The sequence below is a fragment of the Aristolochia californica genome, unplaced genomic scaffold (genome assembly GCF_029961685.1).
Source record: "Aristolochia californica isolate CCGP_79_NKW_82.1479 unplaced genomic scaffold, dmAriCali1.0.hap1 SCAF_15, whole genome shotgun sequence".
NCBI lineage: Eukaryota > Viridiplantae > Streptophyta > Magnoliopsida > Piperales > Aristolochiaceae > Aristolochia > Aristolochia californica.
Genome location: NW_027181826.1, coordinates 2,755,990 through 2,779,956, shown reverse-complemented (window position 1 = coordinate 2,779,956; position 23,967 = coordinate 2,755,990). Strand labels below are relative to the sequence as shown.

Below are 23,967 nucleotides of genomic sequence, written 5' to 3'. Positions count from 1 at the left end.
GAATAAGTTCGACTGCCGCAAATGAGGTCCCAGGGGTGGGTCTAATTACTCTGTTGCCTCTATATAGGGACTGACACGACTAAATTGGGCACAACTACTAATTTATAAAACACACTGTCCCATATGTTTCAACACATTAGGCTCTCTAGCCTAGAGTCATACTTGAGATTTTACTAGCATCAAACTAGACTCACTCTCCTAGACCCACACTTAGGATTTAAGCAACTAATTAAACTCAAACCTAGAGCCACATCGGACTTCTTAATAGTCAATTGGGTACTCCAACCTAGACCCACACAAGGCTTATCTTTTCTAGCTTAGATCCAATAAAAGGGTTTATCAGTAGCTAACTAGGCACTCTAGCCTTGACCTACAAAGGGATTTTTCAGCATCTAACTGAGCATTCTAACCTCAACCTACAAAGAGATTTTCATCATCCAACGAGGCTCTATATACTAGACACTAAAGGGATTTCAACAATCAACTAAACTTCAAAGTTTAGACCCACACTAGGGATTTCAACAATCAACTAAACTTCAAAGTTTAGACCCACACTAGGGATTTCAACACCTCAACCTCAGCTCTGATGGTTTTCACAAGCAATTTTAGTTGAGTGATGGTGCAAATGTTACTATTCAACTCTTATATATAATGTTTCTCAATAAGGTGATTTCAAATTCAAAGTTCAAACAAAAATTACATCCTTTCTATATGACCACCAAAGTGATAAAGAGCTCAAAGTTTACAAATTAAATTGATTTCAAAGTTAAAATACAATTTATGAATCCAAATGTGGATTTAAAGTGTGAGCTCAATTTGTAAACCAACCCCAAAGCATTGACAGTAACAACTTGAAATGATTTGTTGAACTAAAAAAATAATTTTAATGTCCAAGGCACAATGTCAGTTAAAAATACCAAGTATTCTTAAAGATTTCAAAATAAGAGTTCTACGGTACTTGGACTTATTTAGAAAATCCCGATCAAATAGAAACTATGAAATTTAGGGCTCATGAGTAGTTGTTGGATTCTTGCAAATGATTTTATATTTTATTAGCTCAATTATAGTATAAACTAAAATCTGAAGCAACTAATGATCTAAAAATAAAAGCTCTATGTTGCTTAACACATAAAAATAGTTCAACCATCATAAAATTGGAACATTCAAGCTCAAAAATACTTGCTAGACTATGAAATATCATTTAACAATCAATAGGATTAATGATTTCAAAACATAACTTAGTTTTTTTGGAAAACAAATAAGTTGAGCTTCTGAACCCCATATTGACCTCCCAAGATGATTTCAATTATATAGTGCTTTGAAGAAAGGTAATGGTCCTTATGGCAAGTTTTTTTAACGAAATAAAGTGGATAGTCAACTTAAAAATGGAGTTATAATATTCTAAAATAGACCCATTAAGTTTTGGTAGGTAATTTTTTCCCAAGAAAAATCCACCAAATACTTGATTAAAAATCATTAAAATACTTAAATATAATTTTCTTGAACTGTTGATCACAATGGTAGGTCACTTGTAAAATATGGATACTTGTAGAACCTGAATCAATGTCTGGAAGTCAAATTTGTGCATGCTGCCACAACATTTGACTAATCATTTGGATGATATTCTGCAACATCTCTAGTAGTTTAAACAATTAGGTGGATAATTTTCCAATGTGTTTTTTTTTCTATTTTTGATCATTTGGATGATGTTTTGGATATTTAAAAAGTCACATAATATGTTGATTTCAGCAAACTTATCCTTTCATAATGACTACTCTTCATTTCAAAAGTTTGAAAAATGTTAGAAACCCAAAATTACCCCCAAAGAAACAAGACAAGAAGAAAAGTAGAAGAGAAGAAAAGAAGAATAAAAATAGAAAGAGAAGCTACTATAAAATAGAAAGTGACACCTCCAATAAACAAGGGGCAATGTGGCATGAGAGCGAAAAGGGAAAATATGAAAGGGGCATGAGACATGAAGGCAAAAAGGAAAAAATGTCTCCTCTTCTGGATAAGATAAGATCATATCAGATTATATTTACATTTAAACGATGTAATCTTTCGATTGTTGGAATCTCTCCTAGAATGATGAAATCCTTTCAATTTCCTAGAATTTATCCTTAAGTTATGTACTCCTAGCTGATTAAGGAGTTCCAAAATAATGCTATAAATAGGGTGTTGGTTAAAGGAAGAAACCGATCAAGTCTTTTCCAAATCTCACTTTCTCTCCTCTCCCTCTCAAATTCGTGCCCTAGCAATTCTCCCCTTGATTCTCTCTTCTTCTCTCTCTATTTCCCTCTCTTCCTCTATGTTACTCATCTCTTCTTCCCTTGTCTCTTATTCTAACCCTCTTAACCTCTCTCTTATCAATTGGTCTCAGAGCAGTCCTTCTCTAGAACCTTTTTCGTACTAACAAATCTTAACATAGTGGAAAAGGTAAATTACAAAAATCTAGCAATGGTGCGAAGTTACTTTAGACGATTTTCATAAGTATTCTTTGAAGGGTGAGAGTTAAAGCAGGTTGTGAGACTTAAAAAGCTTCCTATTAACTATATTAAGTTGGCTACTAAGTTTTCATGCCACCTATCGTTTTTATTTCTTCTAGATTGGGTTGCATACTATTTGTGGTGACAATATTAGTATTGTATTATGAAGTTAAAATTTGTTGACTTTTATGTGATTAGTTTATTAGAATTAAGTTGATAAAGCATTGACATCTTTCTAGATTCTCTATGAAATCATTTTGGAGAACCATGATTTTGGTTCAAGTTATGAAGCTATTATAGGGTGTTCTATTTTTATGCTCATTTTTTAATTTATTTTAGTTCTTCATGGATTTTGCTTGTTTGTTTATAGATTACAGACCGACTTAGATTCTCTGTTCTCTCGCCTCTGTGGTCTGTTCTGGGCGGAGCATTCTACCACCAAGCTTGACGAAAATTCGAATCTCTGTTTATTTTCTACCCCCGTTCATTCTAATCCTACTGAAGACGGCAGCATGGGGAAGAAGCAGCACAGCAAAGATCGGATGTTCATTACTAAAACGGAATGGGCCACCGAATGGGGCGGCGCCAAACAGAAAGACGTTTCCACTCCTTTCAAACGTCTTCCTTTCTACTGTTGCACGTAAGTAATTCTCTTCGGAACCCTAAAATGATTCCCTGTTTGTGGTTTTTTTTTTTTTCAGTATCTGATGGAGGTTTTATTTTTGTTGCTTTCATGTAGACTTATTTTCACTCCGTTTGAGGATGCGGTCTGTACGAGCGATGGCAGTGTGTTCGATATAATGTGAGTGTTAATTTCTGGGGATTGTTGGTGTTAATTTGATTTTGAACTTTTATATTTCGTGGGTTTTTTATGAAATTTTTGTCTTTTTTTTTAATCAGGAACATCCTCCCGTACATAAAAAAGTATGGTAAGCATCCAGTAACAGGGGCTCCACTTAAGCAAGAGGATCTCATCCCTCTAACGTTTCACAAGAACTCTGATGGTAAGCGTCTAGTGTTCATCTTCTATTGGTATCATCGTTCATTAGGTTGTCAATAGTGCTCTTAATTTTGGTTTTGTACTGTGTTACATGTAGCTGCTGATAAACTTCATTTTCACTACTACTACTTTAATTTCTTCTCAAAAGTTTGATGACAAATTTATTGATACAACCACAGATTAGTCCATGTTAAAAACTAACTAAAACAACTATTAACAACTATTTTCCTGAACTTGAGAATGCATTGGCAAAAATAGGTCAACTTACATGCCCAATTTATGTGGATTGGGCTTTTGGCTCAGTGACTAAAGAAAGCGGGGGGGGGGGGGGGGGGGGGGGGGGGGGGGGAGAGGAGGCACTTGGAGTTCCTGGGTTCAAATTTTCACTGGGAGGAAAGGAGTGGAGTGTGTGTGTGTAATCTACATTAGCAAAAAAAAACTGCTATCAATAAATTTTGCCAATAATATGACCCAATTTTTTATTTGTTAGCATTGGTTATAAGTCATCTAAATGAATAGAATGTTTTATAAAAGGGAAGGAAAAACGTTTTTGTCATTTCAAAGTTGGACTGAAACTCATGGATTTTGAGAATGAGGTAGAAAGAAGAGTGATAGAAGGGAACAGGTTCATAACTTTTAATCTGAGTGAATGACTATTTTCTTATTGTTTCCCTTGTTTGTCAGTTTTGCTTAGTGAATGAAAAATAATGCAAAAATTTAAACACAATTCCCCTTATGCTTTACTCCATCTTTTTTGTTGGAAAATTGTGAGAAAAAGCTTGCATTAAGAGAAGCTGAGAATTAAAAAGAGAGAAGGGAAAACCCTCAAAATAAAAAAATAAAAAATTAAATAAATAAAAGCCTAATCATAAAGGAAGGCATTCCTGGTTAATGGTTATGTGGAGATGCCCCACTTTTAGCCAAGGAATCAACCAAGATATTGGCAATTCTTAGATTAGGCACCAAACAGATTTTCAGAGAGCGGCATTTATCCTCAATCTCATCGAAGTAGAGCTCATCTGATGTTGAATGTCAAATTGCCTTCCACAGAAAAGACTGATGAGAGGTTATCTATGTAAACTTGATGATCATCTAGGAAGGTCTTAGTCTCTGCTTCTTTGGACTCACAATGACCAAATGAGGCACTGAAGACAGGCAGGCATTGCCTATAAAGTTCCTAATGACTCTACCACAACCAGAGGCAGCCCATAGTTACCATAGAGCTGCCATTGAAGTTGTGCTTAAGCCAAACACAGGGGAGTAGGTAATTCAGTAGAATTGAAAGTAGTGTACCTGATAGAGCTAATGAAAGACTTCTAATTTTCTCTGACAATAGTAGAGGAAGTATGGTCAACTTCAAGTAGCTTTACTAGCACTGAATTGGAAATTGTGCATGGTCTCTTTAGTGACACCACTAATGGCTTGGTTGGTAGGGTCAGACATCCCCTGATTTCTTTCTTTCTGAATACACAGGCAATTGCAGCAGTAGTCAAAAGCCCAATTTTTTTGCCCCAAGCTGCTCAAGAATATCTCAGAAAGATGGGAGAAAACAAAGTTGAAAACCAAACTTACACTGACCAGCTCCCCTTATAGATTTTCTTTTTTCCATCTTTTCATGTGCTTTTCTTGATGTTGATGTCGTTTTTTATGTTTATTATTATTTTTTGTTTGTTTGTTCCCCTTCACGGCCCATGGTACATCTTTCCTTCTTATTATTTTTTTTTCATTTTTAAAGTAAAAAATTGTGATGGTGCTATCTATAGGTATTTTTTGCTTCTTTAGTTTATGGCAATTTGACTGAGGTAGAGTTAAGGGCCTTTTTCCAAAGCCCAGGGGTGTATGTTTGCAGCAATTTCTCTGAGCCCCTCATTCAAGGAGTTTTGGCAGTTTTAATTGGCTGGGTTTCTGGGAAGAAACACCCCCATGGCGTTTCTTGCATTTTCAATGAGTAGAAAACAATTGTAGAAAAATCTCTTAGGTCTTTATGTCAAGAAGTGTCAATAATTTTGCTAAATCCTTGGCTAGAGGTGGAACTATCAGTTAAATCCTTCTTGATTGATTATCCTTCCTGCCCAAACCTTGGGAAAAAAAGACAAGTAGGAGGGAAAAAATGCCAGATGTAAGTAGAAAATTGTGGTGCAAGAGCTCCCATGGAGTCTAAATAAAACAGCAAGAGAGTCTATCCTTGTCGTCATCAAATGAAGGAAGATTTAGGGATTTAACTCATAGAATACTGAAATTGATCTGTTGTAGAACTAGGAATGATAACTTAGCAATGAACATGGTGAAGAACATTTAGAATATCACAATTGAAATGACTTGGGCATAGTGGACTAGTGAGGATAGTCGCAATGGCATTGGTGAGGACCTACAGTAAGTAGAGGGAGGCTGAAAATGACCTGGGAGAAGTCATGAGGAAAAACTTGAAGAAGGATGAGTTTGACACAGTTTGCTAAAAAATGGCAAGACTAAAGAAAATGTTTTATGATGGCAATCAAAGCATAGTTGTGCTAAGTGTAGACTGATTTTGATGATCCCTTGAGCCTTGAGAGCAATCTCACAACTGGCTTAGCTTATTTTTTGTTTTCTTTTGCCCCTTGGTAATTTTTCATCCCTTTTTTGCTGAAGATGTTCATGGCATTCCTAATTGAGATTCACCTTTTTTCCTTTTTGGGACATCTATTTGATACTTGCATCTATATTTAGTCTTGATACCTTGTCTATCATTTTTTTTGTGACAGTGTTCCTAGGACTTCTGAATCTTTACTATTGAATTCGCTACAATGATTTTTCTCTCTGTTCTTGGCTTAACTGTAGGTGAGTACCACTGTCCGGTCTTAAACAAAGTCTTTACTGAGTTTACACACATTGTCGCTGTGAAGACTACAGGGAATGTGTTCTGTTATGAGGTTTGCTTTTCCTGCTCTTTCTGTTTTAAGTTCCTTCATCTCCACACCATTCTATAGAAAGCTCTCCAACCCATAAAAGCATAATTAAGCTGCTTATTTTTTTGCATTCAACATCTTTACCTTGTTGATAATTTTGTTGTGTAGGCAATAAAAGAGCTGAATCTGAAAACAAAAAACTGGAGAGAGTTACTGACAGATGAACCATTCACTAAAGATGATCTGATAACCATCCAGGTTTAAAACTTTGAAAAAATTAAGATCTGTGATGTCCTTTTCTTTTACACTGGTCCTTATCATCATTTCCTTAACAACCTTTTATGCTGCTCTCTGCAGAATCCAAACGCCCTCAATAGCAAGGTTCTCACAGAATTTGACCATATCAAGCATAGTCTCAAAGTGGAGAATGAAGGTGATTATTTCATCTTCCCTAATAGTTGCAGTTATCTAGTTTCATTTTATTGTAAATAGGAGAAAATGCAAGAGTGAAAGAGGAAAGAGATGAAACCAAGACACAGAAAGAGTGGCTGAATGAGTGGAAGAGAAAAAGGAGGTTGTCTCCCCTCATGTAACTCTTTATTAATAATAAAACAAGTTATGAAAAATAATAAAACAAGTTACAAAGTTTCTTTTCTTCTAAAAATAAATAAATAAGTAAATAAAAAAACAAGTTACAAAAAAGTAGAAAGTAGTCTCCTTTATACACGTGAAGATTAAGACAATCCTAATTCTCTAGCCTTAACCACATATGAAAGCTAGTAAGGGAACTAAGCTAGGAAATGAAATAGACACATCCTCCAAGAATATTACTTAACTACCCTTACAATGTCCCTTTTCACAGTAACCATCTCATTTCAAAGTGTATTTAACTTTAGTTTTTACTTTCTGTTGACATATATTAATCTTCTGTTTTAGGGACATTCTAGAGTCCCTATGTTGTTCTTAGCAGTCTAATTACATTCCGTGTAAAAATCTGATAGGTAGCTACATAAATACCAGGCATTCCACTTCACCATTCATTCTTTCATTTTTTTTCCTTCTTTTGGCTTAAAACTTTTTTTGTTTCAGATTTGAAGAAAATGGATGATCCCTTGTTCAATATGAATGTTACTGGAGATATCAAGGAGATGCTGAAGGAGCTTGGAACTGAAAAGGGTAGGCAAGCTGCATTACATGGTGGAGGTGGCAGTAAAGCACAGAAGGAAAGAGAGGCTGCTCTAGCTGCCATTTTGTCTGCTAGGTCTCGTATTGAAGACAACTCGAAATCAAAAACCAATGGAGAGGCTAAGACTACTGAATCATTCAGCATTGTGGATGCTGCATCTGCTTCGGTACATGGAAGAAGTGCAGCAGCTGCCAAAGCTTCATCTGGTGATAAAACTGCTGCTCGAATAGCTATGCACATTGCAGGTGAACGTAAACCTGTAAATGCAAAAATGGTCAGTAAACTTATTCTTTCTATCCCATTGTCTTTTACTGTCTACATTTTGCCTCTGCCAAGTTCGTGAATACGATTTTTACTGTGCTTTTTATCTACAGTATATTCTTCAAAAGATAATACCAAAAATAAAGTTTGTCCTTCTAAAAAATAAATAAAGTTCTGCAAGAAAAAAGTGTACAGAGAGAGGGATAGTAAATATGTAAATGTCGAAAGTGTAATTGTTAAAAAACTACCTGGCTTTGGTTAATTCAAGTGCTGGACCATTGTATTCTAGATTCATGCAAGTACATGGGGCATTATTGGATTCCGCCATAGTACATTTTTTTGAGAGAAGAAGAGTATAAATTGGGCTTGAATCTTTTGTATTCATACTGACAGAAGTAGGAGTCCATCATGGAACATTAGGAGTGAGTTTGTGATGGTTGGTCAGAAATTCAATTCATTTTAATCTAGTACCTGAAGCAGGGAAGCTATGGAATTTATGTTCCAGAAAGTGGAAAAGATGTTTTTGTTTTGAACTCCTAATCAGAGAAAAGTATCAAACCCTTGGGGCAAAGGATTCCCTGAATATAAGATCAATCCTTGGCTAATTGGGTTAAAGATGTGCTGGATATATAACCTCACTCCCGCTAGAAGGGCTCTCATATCAGCTTCTATTGATTTATAGTTACTGAGTAGGTCATGAGAGTTTGACCAGAGGGATGCTGTTTTTTTAACCAGTCACTAAAATGTTTTGATCAAGTGCTAATCTAAGTAGACTTGGATACTCTGTAGGGAGAGAATTTTGGCCCACTCAAATGTCATTCAGAAATTCACCTGTGACCCATCTCGTACATGATGATTGAGGTTTAACGAGAGCTTTCAATTTGCAAACATTTCTCCATAAATATGAAATTTTGTACATGGCAGAGTCTGGGGGCAGTCAACCATTTCGAATATAGTTGTATTTGAACTAATAACTTCCCTCCATAGGGCACTTCTATCAGCAGCACTCCAAAGCCATTAAAGGGTTTGGTTCATGAGCTTTAATGTCAAAATGCCTAGCCCACTGACTTTTTTCCTTTGACATATTGATTCCCATTTGACGAACGGATATTTGAACTTTTCTTATGATCCCCACCAAAAGAATTTTCTAACCATTGCATCCAATTTGTTCATAATATTTGTTGTACAGGAAATGAGTGGTGGGATGTATTTGGGGAGTCTTGCTTCAGTAGATTTAATTAGTGCCGCAGTGCTAGCCAAGGATAGGAGTTCCCTTTCCCTGAGGCCAATCTGCTTTAAAAATCTCTCAGTTATAGGAGTCGAAATCTGTACTGGTGGCGTACCTGTGAAAAGAGGAATCTCGAGGTAGGTAGTTGGTAGATCACTCATCTTACATTCTAGATTTTTTACAGATGTTTCTGACGCGGGACGAGCGTGGGGCAATTGCAATGAAGGAGAAGAAGAAGAAAAACAACTGGAGAAGAAAAAATTCAATTCATTCAATGATGCTTAATTACACATATAATGATTTTAAATAGTGATCCAAAACCCTAAAATATTTCAAAATGACCAAAATACCCCTGATAATAAAAATGCTCCTAAAGATTAAAATACCCCTGAAAAAATAAAACAATTACTTCTAAGGACAATTCAAAATATAAATAAATGAAATAATAATTAATTTATCCTAAACACTTCACTCCCCAACCACAACATGGTGGGTCTTGTCATAGTCTGGTGTCTCTGAGTATAGACTCGTGTGATCGGTAGCACACGAGAGATGTCCCCATCAACTCTCCCAGGTTGGGAAAAACTCGACCTTGTCAAGTTGGACTCCTACTGACTCAGTAGTATGCAAACAAATCAATATCCATCTATTGTAGTGTGTCCCTAGTAATCTATGTGCAGTCAGAATCTGGTCGCCTTGTCCATCTCATTAGGAAATGTTGAACCACACCACTCCTGGTAAAAACAACTTGTTCATCCAAAATAGCATCAATATGTTCTTTATGTGCTGGTGCTACGGGTAATGGAATAGAATCCAAAGAGATATCAGGTGAGGAAGGAGGGGGTGTGTTAGGTGATGGGGTGGAGTTAGAAGATGAGGAAAAGGGGTCATTCGGAATGGAGGGGTGGTCCCTATATGCCATCAAATCTTCAATGTTTTAGTGGAGCTAATGCCTCAATCTGATGGCAAATCCACAACATAAACATTTTGACCAACCCTTTTTTGCACTTTAAAAGGTCTTGCACTACGAGATTGCAACTTTCGGGTGGGTCCATAGGAAACCCCTTAGGTCTAATCTGAAGCATGACATAGTCACCCACTTTAAATTGTTTATAATGTTTATACATATCGGCCTGAAGTTTGTATTGGGAATTATTCGCTTAGAGTTGTTTAGCAGTTTCAACATGCAAGTCTTGAATTCTAGGTGCAAATTCTATAGTGGACTCTAAAACCTTAACATGAGGTGACACAAGTATGAGATCTAATGGTTTCCTAGGCTGAAAACCGTGGCCAACTTGGAATGGGCTCATGCCGATGGATGGACCTGTTGATTGAGTGATTGTAAGCAAACTGTGTTATAGGGAGAACCAAATCCCAAGTGCGGTGGTGCTCTCCTACAAGGTAGCGAAGGAGGTTTCCCAAGATTTAATTACAACTTTGGTTTGACCATCGGTTTGGGGTGGTAGGCAGTGAGTTTGAGGTGGATAGTCTTTTCGTTAAACAAGAACGAGCAAATATTTGAACGCCTATAAATGGTAACATCTCGGTCATACAACCAGGGCTTGCCCAAGATGATGTGACCCACATCCATGGTAATTACATCACACCAAATGTCTTCCTTGTATTTGAGGAATTGAATGGGGACCAGACACCTACCCATGACTAAAATGGAAGTGTTATTGACCCACCAAACTTGATAGGGCTTGGTATGTGGACTTGTCCTTAGGCCGAGGTGGGCAACGGTGCGGGATGAAATGGCATTGATGCAATTGCCGCTATCAATGATGACCTTGCAACCCTTATCTTCATACTTGATGTGAGCGTGAAAGATCGTAGTCTGACGCCAGTCGTCAAACTTGGGCTTAGTTAGCGCACATCAGACAACATTTAGCGTGTTAACAGGAGTGTGAGCAGGCCTGATGCAATTCACGATTGTTGTATTTTCCTCACCTGTCTCATCTAGGAGATCAAAGTCGGCGGGATCAGGTTCATACTCCATGTTTCCCTGGTCTTCTTGCAGGTATTCTTGATTCTCGACAAGAAGGGCTCGAGTGCTACAATTGGACTTGATGTGCCCAAATCCTCGACACTTATGACACTAAATCCTCGAATTGAATTTTGACAATTCTTTTCTTGCCCTTGATGGAGAGGTGTCCAGATTGCGACTCAGTCTTTGAGGGGGAACTCCTAAAATTGACTTTCCTGAGATTTGAGGACTGGTGGTGGAAAACCCAAAAGGCATTGTACGGGTGTTTGACCCTTGTGTGGTTGTAAATTTGGAGTCTAACTCGTAATTATGTGCAAGTGCGTAAGCATCTTCCATGGTGGTGACACCCCAAAGCATCATCTCTCGTCTAAGGTCATCATTTAGGCAATTTCGGAACCTGACTAAAGTGATGACCTTGTTTTCCACAACAAAACACTGCATTCGAAACTCCTCAAATTGAGCAATGTACTCGGCGACTGATTTATTCTCTTAGCTAAGATTGGGCCACTGATCTATAATCCTGTTCCTATAGGAAGGGGGAAGGTATTTTGTTTGGAACTTGAGTTTCATTTCCTCTCAGTGAGTAATAGCAGGTTTGCGTCTTCTCGCGATATCCCTTTCAATGTTTTCTCAGAAAAGTTCAGTGGTGCCTATCAATTTCATTGTCGCAAATGTAACTTTTTATCCTTAGATAGGTCATACCATTCAAAAAATTGGTCTATCTCATGAACTCATGTGGAGAATACCCAGGGGTCTAAGCGACCATCGAACGTAGGCCTCAACCTTTATCTGTTTCAGCATTTGATCTTCAGGATTCCTCATGGCAGGGAATATAGGATGTGTGGTTCCTAGGAAGAGAAAATATATGTGGGTGTGAAACGGCAAGTTCCTCATCCTTAGTGTCATAGCGCCTAGGTGGCCTAACTCTTATAAGACTTTTTCCCTTTCGAGGTCCGAACCTCTAGGCCAGTGAGCCTATTATTGATGGTGTTTAATTGTTCTAGGATTTTCTTAAGCGAGTCATCTTTGTTTTCTACAACAGAAGATGAAGCAACACTTGACATAATGCGACCACTACGTAACTACATGTACTAGTGGATCCTCACAAGTAAAGCCCAAACAAACTCAATGCATGTTAAATTTAATTATTTATCAGCTTGATTGGTAACTATGCCAAGATTCAAATTAACAAAATTGCAAATTATTAATGCAGATACCACCAAAAGAAAGAAAGGATCAATCCTATGCAATGATGCAGATAACACCGATGGGCTGGGCTTTAAAATTAACACTAAAGATTGAACACACACATGTGCTACAATCACTCAAATGAGTTTTTTGCCCGGGTTTCAAGGTCAAATTTGGCTCAAGTGAGCCATAATAATGAAGAAGCTAGCTACCATCACAAAACAGATAATTGATGCAATTTAAGACAAACAATGAAATACCGAGTAAGAACAATGTCACCTCCTAAACCGATCTGGACCTAGCTGAGTTGACATGTAAAATAGGCAGTGAATTGGAGTTGAACAGGAAGCAAACAATTTTTTTGTTTTTTTGGACCTTTTTTTCTCGCACGTGCAACTCTCTTATGTGCACGGGCTCCCTCTTTATACCTCCCCTTTCTGACTAATCGTAGCAGATGCAGAGAGAAGGGGGAAACAAAATGGAAATCACAAGCAGCGTATTGGCAAGGCGACGGGTTGTTGAGGAAAATCCCTCTCCAACAATTGGCGGTGGCGGCGGTGGTGAGCTTTTTTGCGGCGACAGTGACGCTTTGAGGGTTGTTGAGGACGGGTTGCGGTGCAATGGAAACTGTAGGGTGGCGGCTGGGCTCGGGCTGCACCAGTGGTCGGTCGAACGGCGAAGGACAGGTCGTCGGCTAGTTGTCTAAAGACCGACAATGGAAGTAGGGGATATAGGAGGATTTCAAGTATTGAAGGAAGTTTTACCGAAGTTCGAAGGGTGGCTGCAGTTTGACAGTGGACGTTGGCTCTGCATAAGTTCAGCACCGCTAGCTGTTAGGCGGAAGTAGACGGCGGACGGCGGCCGACGGTTGCCGGTGTTTGAAATGATGACGAGGACGTCTGATTATAGGCAGCAGCGGCGCTGCGACCGTTTGAGGAAGATTCCAGCAATTGCCTTCGTTTGGTGTGGTTCAGGGTACTCACCGACGACCTTGAAAGGTGGACCTTCGCTTTGATACCAAATCTGATGCAGAACGTGCGTTGGGCAGTTGTAGGGAAGGAGAATTGGAGAAAATAGAAGGAGAAGAAGAAGAAAAGAAGAGAGAAGAAGAAAACCAAGGGGAGAAGAAAAAATTTCAATTTATTCAATGATGCTCAATTACACGCATAATGGGTTTAAATAGCGATCCAAGACCTAAAACATTTCAAAATGACCAAAATACCCCTGATAGTAAAAATGTCCCTAAAGACTAAAATACCCTTGAACAAATAAAACAATTACTTTTAAGGATAATACTAAATTTAAATAAATAAAATAACAATTAATTTGTCCTAAACACTTCACTCCCAACTACAACGTGGTGGGTCTTGTTGTAGTCCGTTGTCTCCGAGTGTAGACTCGTGTAATCGGTGGCACATGATAGATGTCTCCATCAGTTTCACTTGGTCATCTTCAATATTGATTCCAAAAATCCCGAATTTCATCCAGTTTAATTTTTTACTGAAAATTATCTCCAATAGGTGTAAGATAACCTTCAAATATATCAACTTTTATTCACTTCCTATAAGAAAGCATAGGGTATCATCTGCAAATTGCAGGAGAGGGGCTTTTGGACTGGTGGAACATGCATTAAATGCAATTATCCAATCATTATTCTGTCCCAAATGCATCAATGAACATGGTTTTTTCCTACAAAGTTGAAAAGGAGAGAAAGGGTGTTACCTTGCCTTACACCCCATAAACCATCCTTGACAAAGACGAAGAACTTTGTCCTGGCCAGGCTCTGAATCCCCAGTTTTAGGTGAGCTCTGGGCCAGTTTTGCTGAAGGATGGGTCATCATTCAATTGGTCCACTTTTTTGGGGCCAGCTGGAACTTGCATACATGTGACTTCGGCCTGGCTTCCATTACACTCTCTTGTCTGGTTTTATAAATGGTAAAAGATGTCCAGCAAGTAGTCTTCTCTTTTATTGGAGGACTGTATCTTCGTTTGTTCTTTTTTTCTTTTTTCTGTTTTTAGTTTCGAGAAGAAAAGGTCAATTCCAGTGTGCCTGTATTTCCTGGACTTCATGGGAGTTGGGTAAATGGAGCTCAATGGGGCTATAAATATGAGTGTCAGGCAAACCGGAGAGTATATTTTTCATAAATTCTCATTAGTAAAGTCAAAGCAGTGTTCATTTCTTCGAGTCCATATGCAACATTTTCTATTTCTTACTCTTGTCACATGCTAGAGCTTCATCTTCTGTATTTTTCTGTTTAGTGCTGCTAAGGCTTTATTGGTTTCTTTCTTGGGATTCTAATGTTTAGATTGGATGTCATTGTGGTGGTAATGCTTCCAGGTAAAAAGTCGTTTCACTACAGGAGCTGCTTCAAGATCCTTTACTTCTACTTCTTTTGATCCTGTCACCAAAAATGAGTTTGAATATGTTAAAGTTGAAAAAAATCCAAAAAAGAAAGGTTATGTTCAGTTGCACACTACACATGGAGACTTGAACATAGAGCTTCATTGTGACATAACTCCAAGAGCATGTGAAAACTTCATCACACTTTGTGAACGTGGCTATTATAATGGAATAGCTTTTCATCGAAGCATTAGGTATTTAAAGAAATAAAGTGACTACCTTTTATTCATTTTACTTTTTTGAATTGTCTTCTATTTTTATTTTTTTTTATTTTTTTGTTGACTTTGTGCTTATGTAGGAATTTCATGATTCAAGGTGGCGACCCTACTGGTACTGGAAGAGGAGGGGAGTCCATTTGGGGGATGCCTTTCAAGGATGAGTTCAACTCAAAATTGGTTCACTCTGGAAGAGGTGTTGTCAGCATGGCAAATAGTGGACCCCACACAAATGGATCCCAGTTTTTCATCCTATACAAATCTGCAAATCATCTCAACTTCAAACACACAGTGTTTGGCGTAGTTGTAGGCGGTATGACCACTCTTGCTGCCACGGAAAAGGTCCCTGTAGATGACGATGATCGGCCTTTGGTATGTGAGAATCTCTTGGATTAAATTCAAATCTTCTCTAAGGTTCGCTGAGTGCAGAGTTTAGCGGTGGTGGTCATTTTAAGTGTTTACGTAGACAACAGGGAGTAGCTTATGCTTTATTACAATTTTGTTGTGCAGGAGGAGATAAAGATAACAAATGTTTCAGTTTTTGTTAATCCTTATACAGAAATGGATGAAGAGGAGGAAAAAAAAGATGGAAATGACAAGAGTATTGAAGATGAGGAAAAGGTGAGCCTCATGATGCTTGGTTAATCCGTGATCTATTTTTGGATAGTTGCTGTGTTTGGGATGATGTGCACTTGAACATCACATGAACATCATGGTTCATGGACCACCCATTGAGTAGGTGTATCTGTGGTTTGCCTGCCAACAGGAGCAAGGATTGGGGACCTAGGGTTACCCTGGTCTTGTAACATCTAGTTTTTTTTTTTTTTTTTTTGCCAATATCATTTTGCATTTTAATTTATTAACACCATGCCATTTGTATATTCAGGATAAGATGGGTTCATGGTATAGCAATCCAGGTTTGCCAACAACTGAATCCGTGGCCGTTGGAGGTGGAGTTGGCAAGTATCTGAAGGCTCGGAATATCAAAGCTGAACCTTCTACGGCTGAACCTTCTACGGATGTTCTTGGGCTGGAGCCAAATGGCGTTAACAAGAAAAGGAAAGTCAGTGCTTCAACCAGCGAGTTTAAGAACTTCTCTGCATGGTAACTGTGACCAGGCTTGTCATTTCATGGAAGATTCCAAACGCATGAGGTATTTGGTTGTTGAGCAATCGTCTTGTAGGCCTCCAAAAACGTATTAGCATTTGGGATGGCATGATTGCGTGCTTCATGTATCTATATTGTACAATAAGATGCACATAGTGAACACCTTTAACATTCAGTTACCACTTTGGCCCAAATTACTGCGTATCCTTTGACTATAGAGAAGCCAGAAGGAAAACAAAAGACACAAGAGGATGATAATGGTAGAAGCTATATTTTACCGAGTTGTTTATATGTCTAATTCATCCTCGGGATTCTAGTTAGACAATGAGGATTTTGGGCATACAAGAATTGGATGACCTCAATCAATTGCAGAAATATCTCTGGATATTGTTAATTTATTGTGATTTAGTCAGTGATTACAGTAATGTGTGATTTTATTTATTTATTTTTGGCATGTCTTGCCCTTGAATTGACTTTGCTTCATATCTCTTAGATTGCTTGCATTTGTAAATTTGCAGGATTCTAACTAATCTGCGTTCATACTTCTCCTCAGTAGATTGAATAAAGGAAGAAGCTTTCGGTGAAAGTCTTGTCCTTCAGTACTGAAAACTCACCCCACCACGTCCTCTGATTCAAAGCAATGGTCCCCTTTAGCATCTCCTCTTGCTTATGCTTGAGCTTTCAGCAAACTACACAAGAAGATATTGCCAGAAGGGACATGAACGGGTCAAACAACAGATCATTGCTCTCTCCAGGCCAAATCTCTAAGTGGAATCCAACTTGAAGGCTGTTCTTTGTCCCTCACCAGGACGACTTTTAGCCAAAATTTTCAGCTACCCACTTCACATTCGGGTGCTCACTGAATTTTCTGAAACTCTACTGTATCAACCGTCCACTCCACTCACTTCCTCCTGAAAAGAAAAGAAACTTCGGAAAGAAAGCAGCAGAGAAAGCTAGGATCCGTGCTTCACCTTTCTTTATCTGGGTCTGAAAGATGACACCAACAAGCAGATATATCAATCCACGGTGGTTATGATACAGATGACTTCAATTATTTACTTTTAAAACCCACAGACAGCAGTGATGGATTGAAATGCCAACAACGTCATGGCCTTCTCATCAAAGCCAGAGTGATAAGAAAAGGATTCAACTTTAATTTAACAAATTTTGTCATTTGTGATTGATTATTGATCAATGAAGCTGCTAGCCCAAAAGTCATTAGCTTTTAGCTTCTTCACACCAAACCAGTTCAGAACAATTAACAATTAAGTCAAGTCTGGGACCTTCCATTAGTGCCTGCCAAAGACTCCGATTTAGAATTGTCAAATTACAAAAAGAAAGAGAAAAGAAAAGGGAAGGAGGGGGACCTCAAATCCACATTCCCTGCGTTCCCCCAGAAAAGAAAAATTAAAATAAAGATGATTCCGGCAAGACCACGTCTGTTCCTATAAATCCAAACTCATCGTCATGTCCATACCTTCTCTTTTTTAAAAAAAAAAACTTAGTTCTGCACATCTTTCCTAATCCAAAGAAAATTCTATTGCTGTTGAGGCAACGACGTTTCATCTACCACGATTTGTCGATACCGGTTTATCTATTTAATAAGCCTCGCTTCATGGGTTTATTTGTTAAGGGGCAGCAAAGAGAGCTGCTGTTTGGTTCCTTTTGGCAATAACATATTCAAGAGAGAGTTAAGGAGAGGACAAAACCGTCTCAAAGAATTTTTTCCTGCCATAGATGCCCCTTGACCCACAAACCCAAAACCATCTGGGTGCAGGGACCTGTCTCTCTTTGGAATCAGAGGAGGTGGGGAAGCTCCTGAGACAGAAATGATAACTTCCAAGAAACCAGGGACAAGGAAACCAGGCATGAAGTCCTTCTAATGATTGAAGGAGACCTACAATAGGAAAAGCCCTAAGACCTAAACAAAGAAAAAAACAAAGAAATACATCAACAGGTAGATTCTATTGGTAGCTCTGAGAAGTAGGATTGTTTATAGCTCTCTACTAAGCTACTTACTCTTGCAGCTAAAGATGACCCACAAGATGAAAAGAGCTTCTTTTCCTGTTCTGTGATCTAGCAATGGAGGGTCATATGCTGCCTGGTGTCTGGAGTGTTTTATTATGGGATGACAGAGGGAGAGGAAGTATGCACTGGGGGTGAGGAAAAGAGTGTAGAAGTAATAAAAAAACAGGAATTGAAGACAAAGTGGAGAAGGGCATGTAGATGCCAATAAGAACATGTTTGGGTCGAAATGGAATAGAAAAGAAAAACGGAGAGGAATTTTTGCAGAGTTTGGAGAGGGATTAGGAGGCAAGCAAGGGAATATCAAGAATGGAGTGGTGATGGTGGGTTTGATGATGATGATGCACGCTGGGCAGCTTTTCTGACCTTCCTCTCCTTTTCCTCCCCATGGCACGCCTGCCCCCACTCTCTCTCTCTCTCTCTCTCTGTTTACTCTTTCCTTGTATACTCTTCTTTTTGTCAGAGATAAAACTACGTCTCTCCAGAAAAAAAACTGTATCAGTCTCACTCAATCAATCCTCCCTAAAATTTGTAAGTCACTCCAAAACAAAGCATTCCCCAGCGTAGAAAGAAAGAAAACATCCCACTGATTTCTCATCGATTACACCAAAAAGAAAGGTGGAGAAGTACCCCACTGAGATTCCAACTCTCTCTCTCTCTCTCAGAGGCTCGATGTTAAAAACCCAGCTAAAATCCAATTTAAAGACCCTGAATCCTCTCTCTCCTACCTACCTCTTTCTACTCCACTGTCAAAAGCACAAAAGACCAGTCCCCCATACCTTAAAGCTTCCCTTCTTACATGGGTTGTTGCTGTTGTTGAGGTGTGTTTAGTTAAATGGATACCTTGTTCAGGTTAGTCAGTCTTCAATCAGATCAGTCTTACAACTCCAGCAGGACCTCGAGCAGCTCTAGATCATCCAAACACCCCCAGCAACCAGAGTGCTATGAGCTTTTCATGGACGAAGATGACTTCTCATCATCTTCTTCGAGGAATTTCTTCCCCGGTTACCAGAGCCAGCAGCAGCCCTCGTCTGCAACTGCGAGTACTACTCCGACCAATACCAGCGCCACCAGCCACACCACCCATCTCTCCCGCCCGGAGATAGTCCTGGAGTCGTCGCCGGACCTGAACATGGAATTCATCTCCTCCACGTCCGGCAAGTGGGCCAGAGACCTCCTGCTAGAGTGCGCACGTGCTGTCGCCGATAAGAACAGTGCACGTGTGCAGCAGTTGATGTGGATGCTCAATGAGCTGGCCTCTCCTTACGGGGACACCGAGCAGAAGCTCGCCTCCTACTTCCTACAAGCTCTATTCTGCCGGATGACCGACTCCGGTGAGCGGTGTTACCGGACGTTGATGTCGGCGTCAGAGAAAATGTGTTCCTTCGAGTCCACCCGGAAGATGGTGCTCAAGTTCCAGGAGGTGAGCCCCTGGACCACCTTCGGACACGTCGCCTGCAATGGTGCAATCCTGGAAGCCTTCGAGGGGGAGTCGAAGCTCCACATTGTGGACATCAGCAACACGTACTGCACCCAATGGCCAACTCTACTGGAGGCCCTCGCGACGCGGAACGACGACACGCCGCACCTCCGGCTCACCACCCTCGTAGCCACCAGAGGCGCCGGCACCGTGCACAAGGTCATGAAGGAGATTGGCAGCCGCATGGAGAAGTTCGCGCGACTCATGGGCGTCCCCTTCAAGTTCAACGTCCTCCACCACGCCGGCGACCTCTCCAACCTGAATTTGGACGACCTGGACATCAGAGAAGACGAGGCCTTGGCCGTGAACTGCGTCGGGACACTCCACACCGTCCCCTTCGGCGGCGGTAGGGACACCGTTCTCGCAGATATCCGGCGACTACGTCCCAAGATCGTGACCATCGTCGAAGATGAGGCCGATCTCGACGTGGGTGCCGACGGTCCACACTTTTTAACCGGCTTCCAGGAATGCGTAAGGTGGTTCTCCCTCTACCTGGAGTCATTAGACGAGAGCTTCCCCCGCACGAACAACGAGCGTCTCATGCTAGAACGCGCGGCAGGGCGGGCGCTCGTCGACCTCATCGCCTGCCCACAGACCGACTCCGACGAGCGCCGGGAGACGGCCGTCCGGTGGTCGAGGAGGCTACTAGAAGCAGGCTTCACTGCCGCCCCATTCAGCAGCGACGTAGCCGACGACGTGCGAGCCCTGCTGAGGCGTTACCAAGAAGGATGGTCGATGACGTCCCCCGCCGGCAGCGACGCAGACACAGACGCCGGAATCTTTCTGGCATGGAAGGACCAACCGGTCGTGTGGACCAGTGCATGGAAGCTGTGAAGATCGGTCGACGAACGATGGCCCACTCCTTTCCAGCACGTGCATGGGTGGGAAACTGCAGCGTGCCAGAGTTGGATTAGACGAGAAGGAATTCCATAGAGGAAAATGTTAACAGTGAAGGGATCGGAGGCAAGAAAAGGAGAATAAGAAGAAGAAAAAAACAGGGAAGAGAAGGAGCTTCAATGGAATACTACGAAAAAAACATTATATAGTATTGTTGTTATTTTCATTGGTGTTGACATTCGATGGTTGAGAGAGAGAGAAGGGGTATGTAGATTCTTAGAGAGAGGAGAGGGAAAGGATTTAAATTTTTTTGTTTATAAAATAGGATTGGTATTAGGTATTGTGATGAAATCAAATTATCAATGAAGGAAGCAAGCAACCGGTTTTTTTTTTTTTTTTTTCGAGTTCTAATTGTGTGAGTCATTTGAAAAAAAGGAAGAATTAAGAATCTGAGAAAGGGAAACGAGGGGGAGGGAAGGGGTTGGTGATGGGTGTTTTACCTTTATGTCTAGTGAATTGGGAGGGACTAGGGGTGGCATCGAGCCGAGTCGAGCCCGAACCTGCTTATGTTCGAGTCGAGCTTGATTTAAATATTTCGAGCTGAGTTTCGAGCCGAACCTCGTCTCGAGTTTAAAATTGTTATTGAGCTCGAGCCCAACCAGTTCGAGCCTCAACATACATTTAAAACTTTTCAAAAAATATATATCGAATAAAATGTATATAAAATTATGCATACATTTTACATAAATTTTGGCATAACTTATATATATAATACGTGTATAAGATTGGGTATAACCTCAACTTAAAATTGAACATAATCTATATATATATAATACTTGTATAAAATTCGGTATGACCTCTACTTAAAATTGGGCATAATCGATATACATAATACCTGCATAAACACTCCATGAAATTGTTTATACACTCCATAAAATAGTCTAAACACTCCATACACTGCATAACATTATAAATAAACTCTATACAATAATCAAACACAACAAAATTAAATGAAATATCACTATCAATTTACAATCACCCAAATAAAAACTATAAATCCTTTAATTAAAATCCTATTACTATTAGAGACTTACTAGAAAATTACGAGAAATATTTTAAATTTTTCTAAGGAAAGTTAAATATACATCTTATTTGCCTTTTCTAAGGAAATAAATAAAAATTAATAATTAATTTAATATATTATTATACTTATCGATAAATTTTTAATCACATAAAATGTCAAACACAAAATTGCTATGAAAATTGCCTCATGCTCAAAGTATTATATCATCAACTCTCAAATACTTATTCAAAATTTTTCTATATGGTTTTCTAACCCATCTTGGCAAGAAAATTTTACTTAGAAAATTATATGATTTTTTAAAAAGAATTTATAATTAAAAAAATATTTTGAAAAAACATGAGGCACTAATGGTCCCTATATTTATACTAAAAATGTCTTTTCATCTTCGCGCACGCGTGGGGGGGGGTTACGGCACCGGGGAGGACCTATCGTCGGGGATGACAGCTGTGACGGAGGCGGCGATGATGGAAGCGGTGGTGACGGAAGCGACAACGACGGAAACAGAGGGGACAACGAGAAGAGGAAGAAATCGAACGGACGATACAGAGGCGGTTGGCGAGCAGCTGCGACGGCGGTAGAGACGACCGGCGAACAACTGTGACATCGGTAGAGGCGGCAACAAGAGCCGATGGGAGGGGCTCGACGGTGACGACTCGATCCCGCTCCCGGTCCCGACTCACCTCGAACCGGCTCGCGAGCCGACGAACCGAACCTGGCTTCGGTCGAGCTCGGCTCTTTAAGGCAAACGAGCCGATTTCGATGCTCGAGCTCGATAGATAACGAATCGAATCGACCCGGTACCGAGCTGGCTCGGTTCGAAGCCACCCCTAGGAGGGACCTTTTTCAAAGTCCCCACTATGGCCGCCACCACCACTACCACTAGAGCCTGAGGAGTGAGGACCATACCTATGGGAAAGATCTACTCTCTTTTGCATGCCCACATGCACATGGTGGGAGCTGCTTTTTAGGGTTGTTTTCACGCCTTAGTATTTTACTGAGACATCCCCCCCTCGCCCTCCCCTTCATCATCTTCTCTTTAATGATACATTCATAAGGCATAATCCTTTCAGTTATCAGATAATATCTTATAGAATTTATCCAATGTTGTATTTATCTAATCATATAAAATTTATCTTCTTTATTCTAAATTGTATAAATATCATCCTTACTCAATTGTAAAGTTGTGGTTCAGTTTATCCTCTAATGTGGTTTAGTTCAATATCCAACATGGTGTCAAAGCAGGTCAATCTTCTGCATGTGCATCCTTCGATTTTTATTTATTTTTGCTTCCTCTGCCTCTCCAACCGTAACTCACGCACTGTCACACCCTCCCAAGCTAAACCACCCGGACGATTCACTTTCAATTCCTTCCGCCTCGCCCACTCCCCCTTCACTGTTACCTCGCTCTTTGCCGATAATGAAAAAAAAAACCACTTGTTTGCAACTCTACTCCCCGACCTCCGCAGCACCACTACTGAAAACCATCTGTCGTATTTCTTTACGTCGTCCTACAGACTTCCTATCGATGACACATCCCTCACCATTGACCTGCCTTTGTCGTCACCTCCACCATCACACAGGCTACACTTCCGACAGTTCCACCACATAGCTCACCAACACCACATGAGCGTCTCTCCATGCAAAATTAGTCACCACCGTCTCCTCCTCCACAATCTCCAACTGTCACCATCCCTATCTATTATTGATGCCATCGCCATCTATTTTCGTCGTCATCGCTCCCTGTCACCATTAAAGACCTTGTGCCCCTTCCCTGCCTATCTCTCCCTCCTCTTCCTATATCTCAATCCCTCCCAGAATTTTGTTCCTTGCTAGAAGATCTGCTAATGTCATCATCGCCAATGTCAACCAAAGCCTCTGCCCTTCGCTCTTCTCCCGTCGCCAATTTCCTGCCAAAATCTCTCCACCCCGATGTTGTCACCAGCAACAACAATGAGCCCTCTTGAGCTATCGCAAATCCTTGTGAGCTCATCCCTGCGAACCAGTCAAGCCTGACCTCCGCTTGTCACACCTCCAAAATCCCTTCCTACTATCACCCCTCGTTAGTCTGACTTCTCTCCCGTCGTCATTGCTAAAGACCATCTTCTACCTTCATTGACATTGCCATCGCCATAGAGTTTCACCTCCGTTGTCGCCATCCACCTTCCTCAATACTGTTGTTGTCAACCCCGTCCCACACATGTGACAAAAAAAATCCATCACTGCAAAACCTCTTCTCCCCAATCGAACAATGCGATTCCGTCTGCCCTAGCCGCTATCAGTGTTGCTGCTCTTCCACCTCTCTTCACTGGACAATGTGATTCTGTCTGCCTCAGCCACTACCAATGTCATTGCTCTTCCACATATCTTCTCTGGACGATGTGATTTCGTCCGCCCCAACCGTTACTAGTGTCGTTACCCTTCCACATCTCTTCACCAGACGATGCCATTTCATCCACCCCATCCACTACTAGTATTGTTGCTCTTCCACATCTCTTCATCGAACGATGCGATTTTGTTTGCCTAGCCGCTACCAGTGTTGTTGCTCTTCCACCCCTCTTCATCGGACAATGCGATTCCATCCACCCTAGCCGCTACCA

At 40.3% G+C, this 23,967-nt stretch overlaps 2 protein-coding genes across 4 annotated transcripts; both read left to right on the top strand.

Annotated features, from left to right (window-relative positions):
- The first annotated feature begins 2,420 nt into the window (after positions 1-2,420).
- On the top strand, positions 2,421-17,074 carry LOC137951467 (peptidyl-prolyl cis-trans isomerase CYP65-like). Of its 3 annotated transcripts, XM_068798134.1 has the most exons (13): positions 2,421-2,436; positions 2,857-3,126; positions 3,226-3,288; positions 3,387-3,490; positions 6,304-6,395; positions 6,540-6,629; positions 6,729-6,804; positions 7,461-7,831; positions 14,560-14,816; positions 14,921-15,209; positions 15,348-15,458; positions 15,724-15,990; positions 16,463-17,074. In XM_068798134.1, exons 2-12 carry the CDS (start codon positions 2,999-3,001, stop codon positions 15,943-15,945), a joined length of 1,803 nt encoding a protein of 600 aa, XP_068654235.1. In that variant the 5' UTR covers positions 2,421-2,436; positions 2,857-2,998; the 3' UTR covers positions 15,946-15,990; positions 16,463-17,074. The 3 variants fall into 3 exon arrangements, with proteins under 3 accessions (XP_068654235.1, XP_068654233.1, XP_068654234.1); XM_068798132.1 differs by lacking the exon at positions 16,463-17,074 and having other exon boundaries at positions 15,724-16,369; XM_068798133.1 differs by lacking the exons at positions 2,421-2,436; positions 16,463-17,074 and adding an exon at positions 2,505-2,520 and having other exon boundaries at positions 15,724-16,369.
- A 1,615-nt stretch (positions 17,075-18,689) lies between these two features.
- LOC137952195 (protein SHORT-ROOT-like) lies at positions 18,690-20,685 on the top strand. Its single transcript, XM_068799266.1, has one exon. It carries the CDS (start codon positions 18,805-18,807, stop codon positions 20,281-20,283), a length of 1,479 nt encoding a protein of 492 aa, XP_068655367.1. The 5' UTR covers positions 18,690-18,804; the 3' UTR covers positions 20,284-20,685.
- Positions 20,686-23,967: the final 3,282 nt, after the last annotated feature.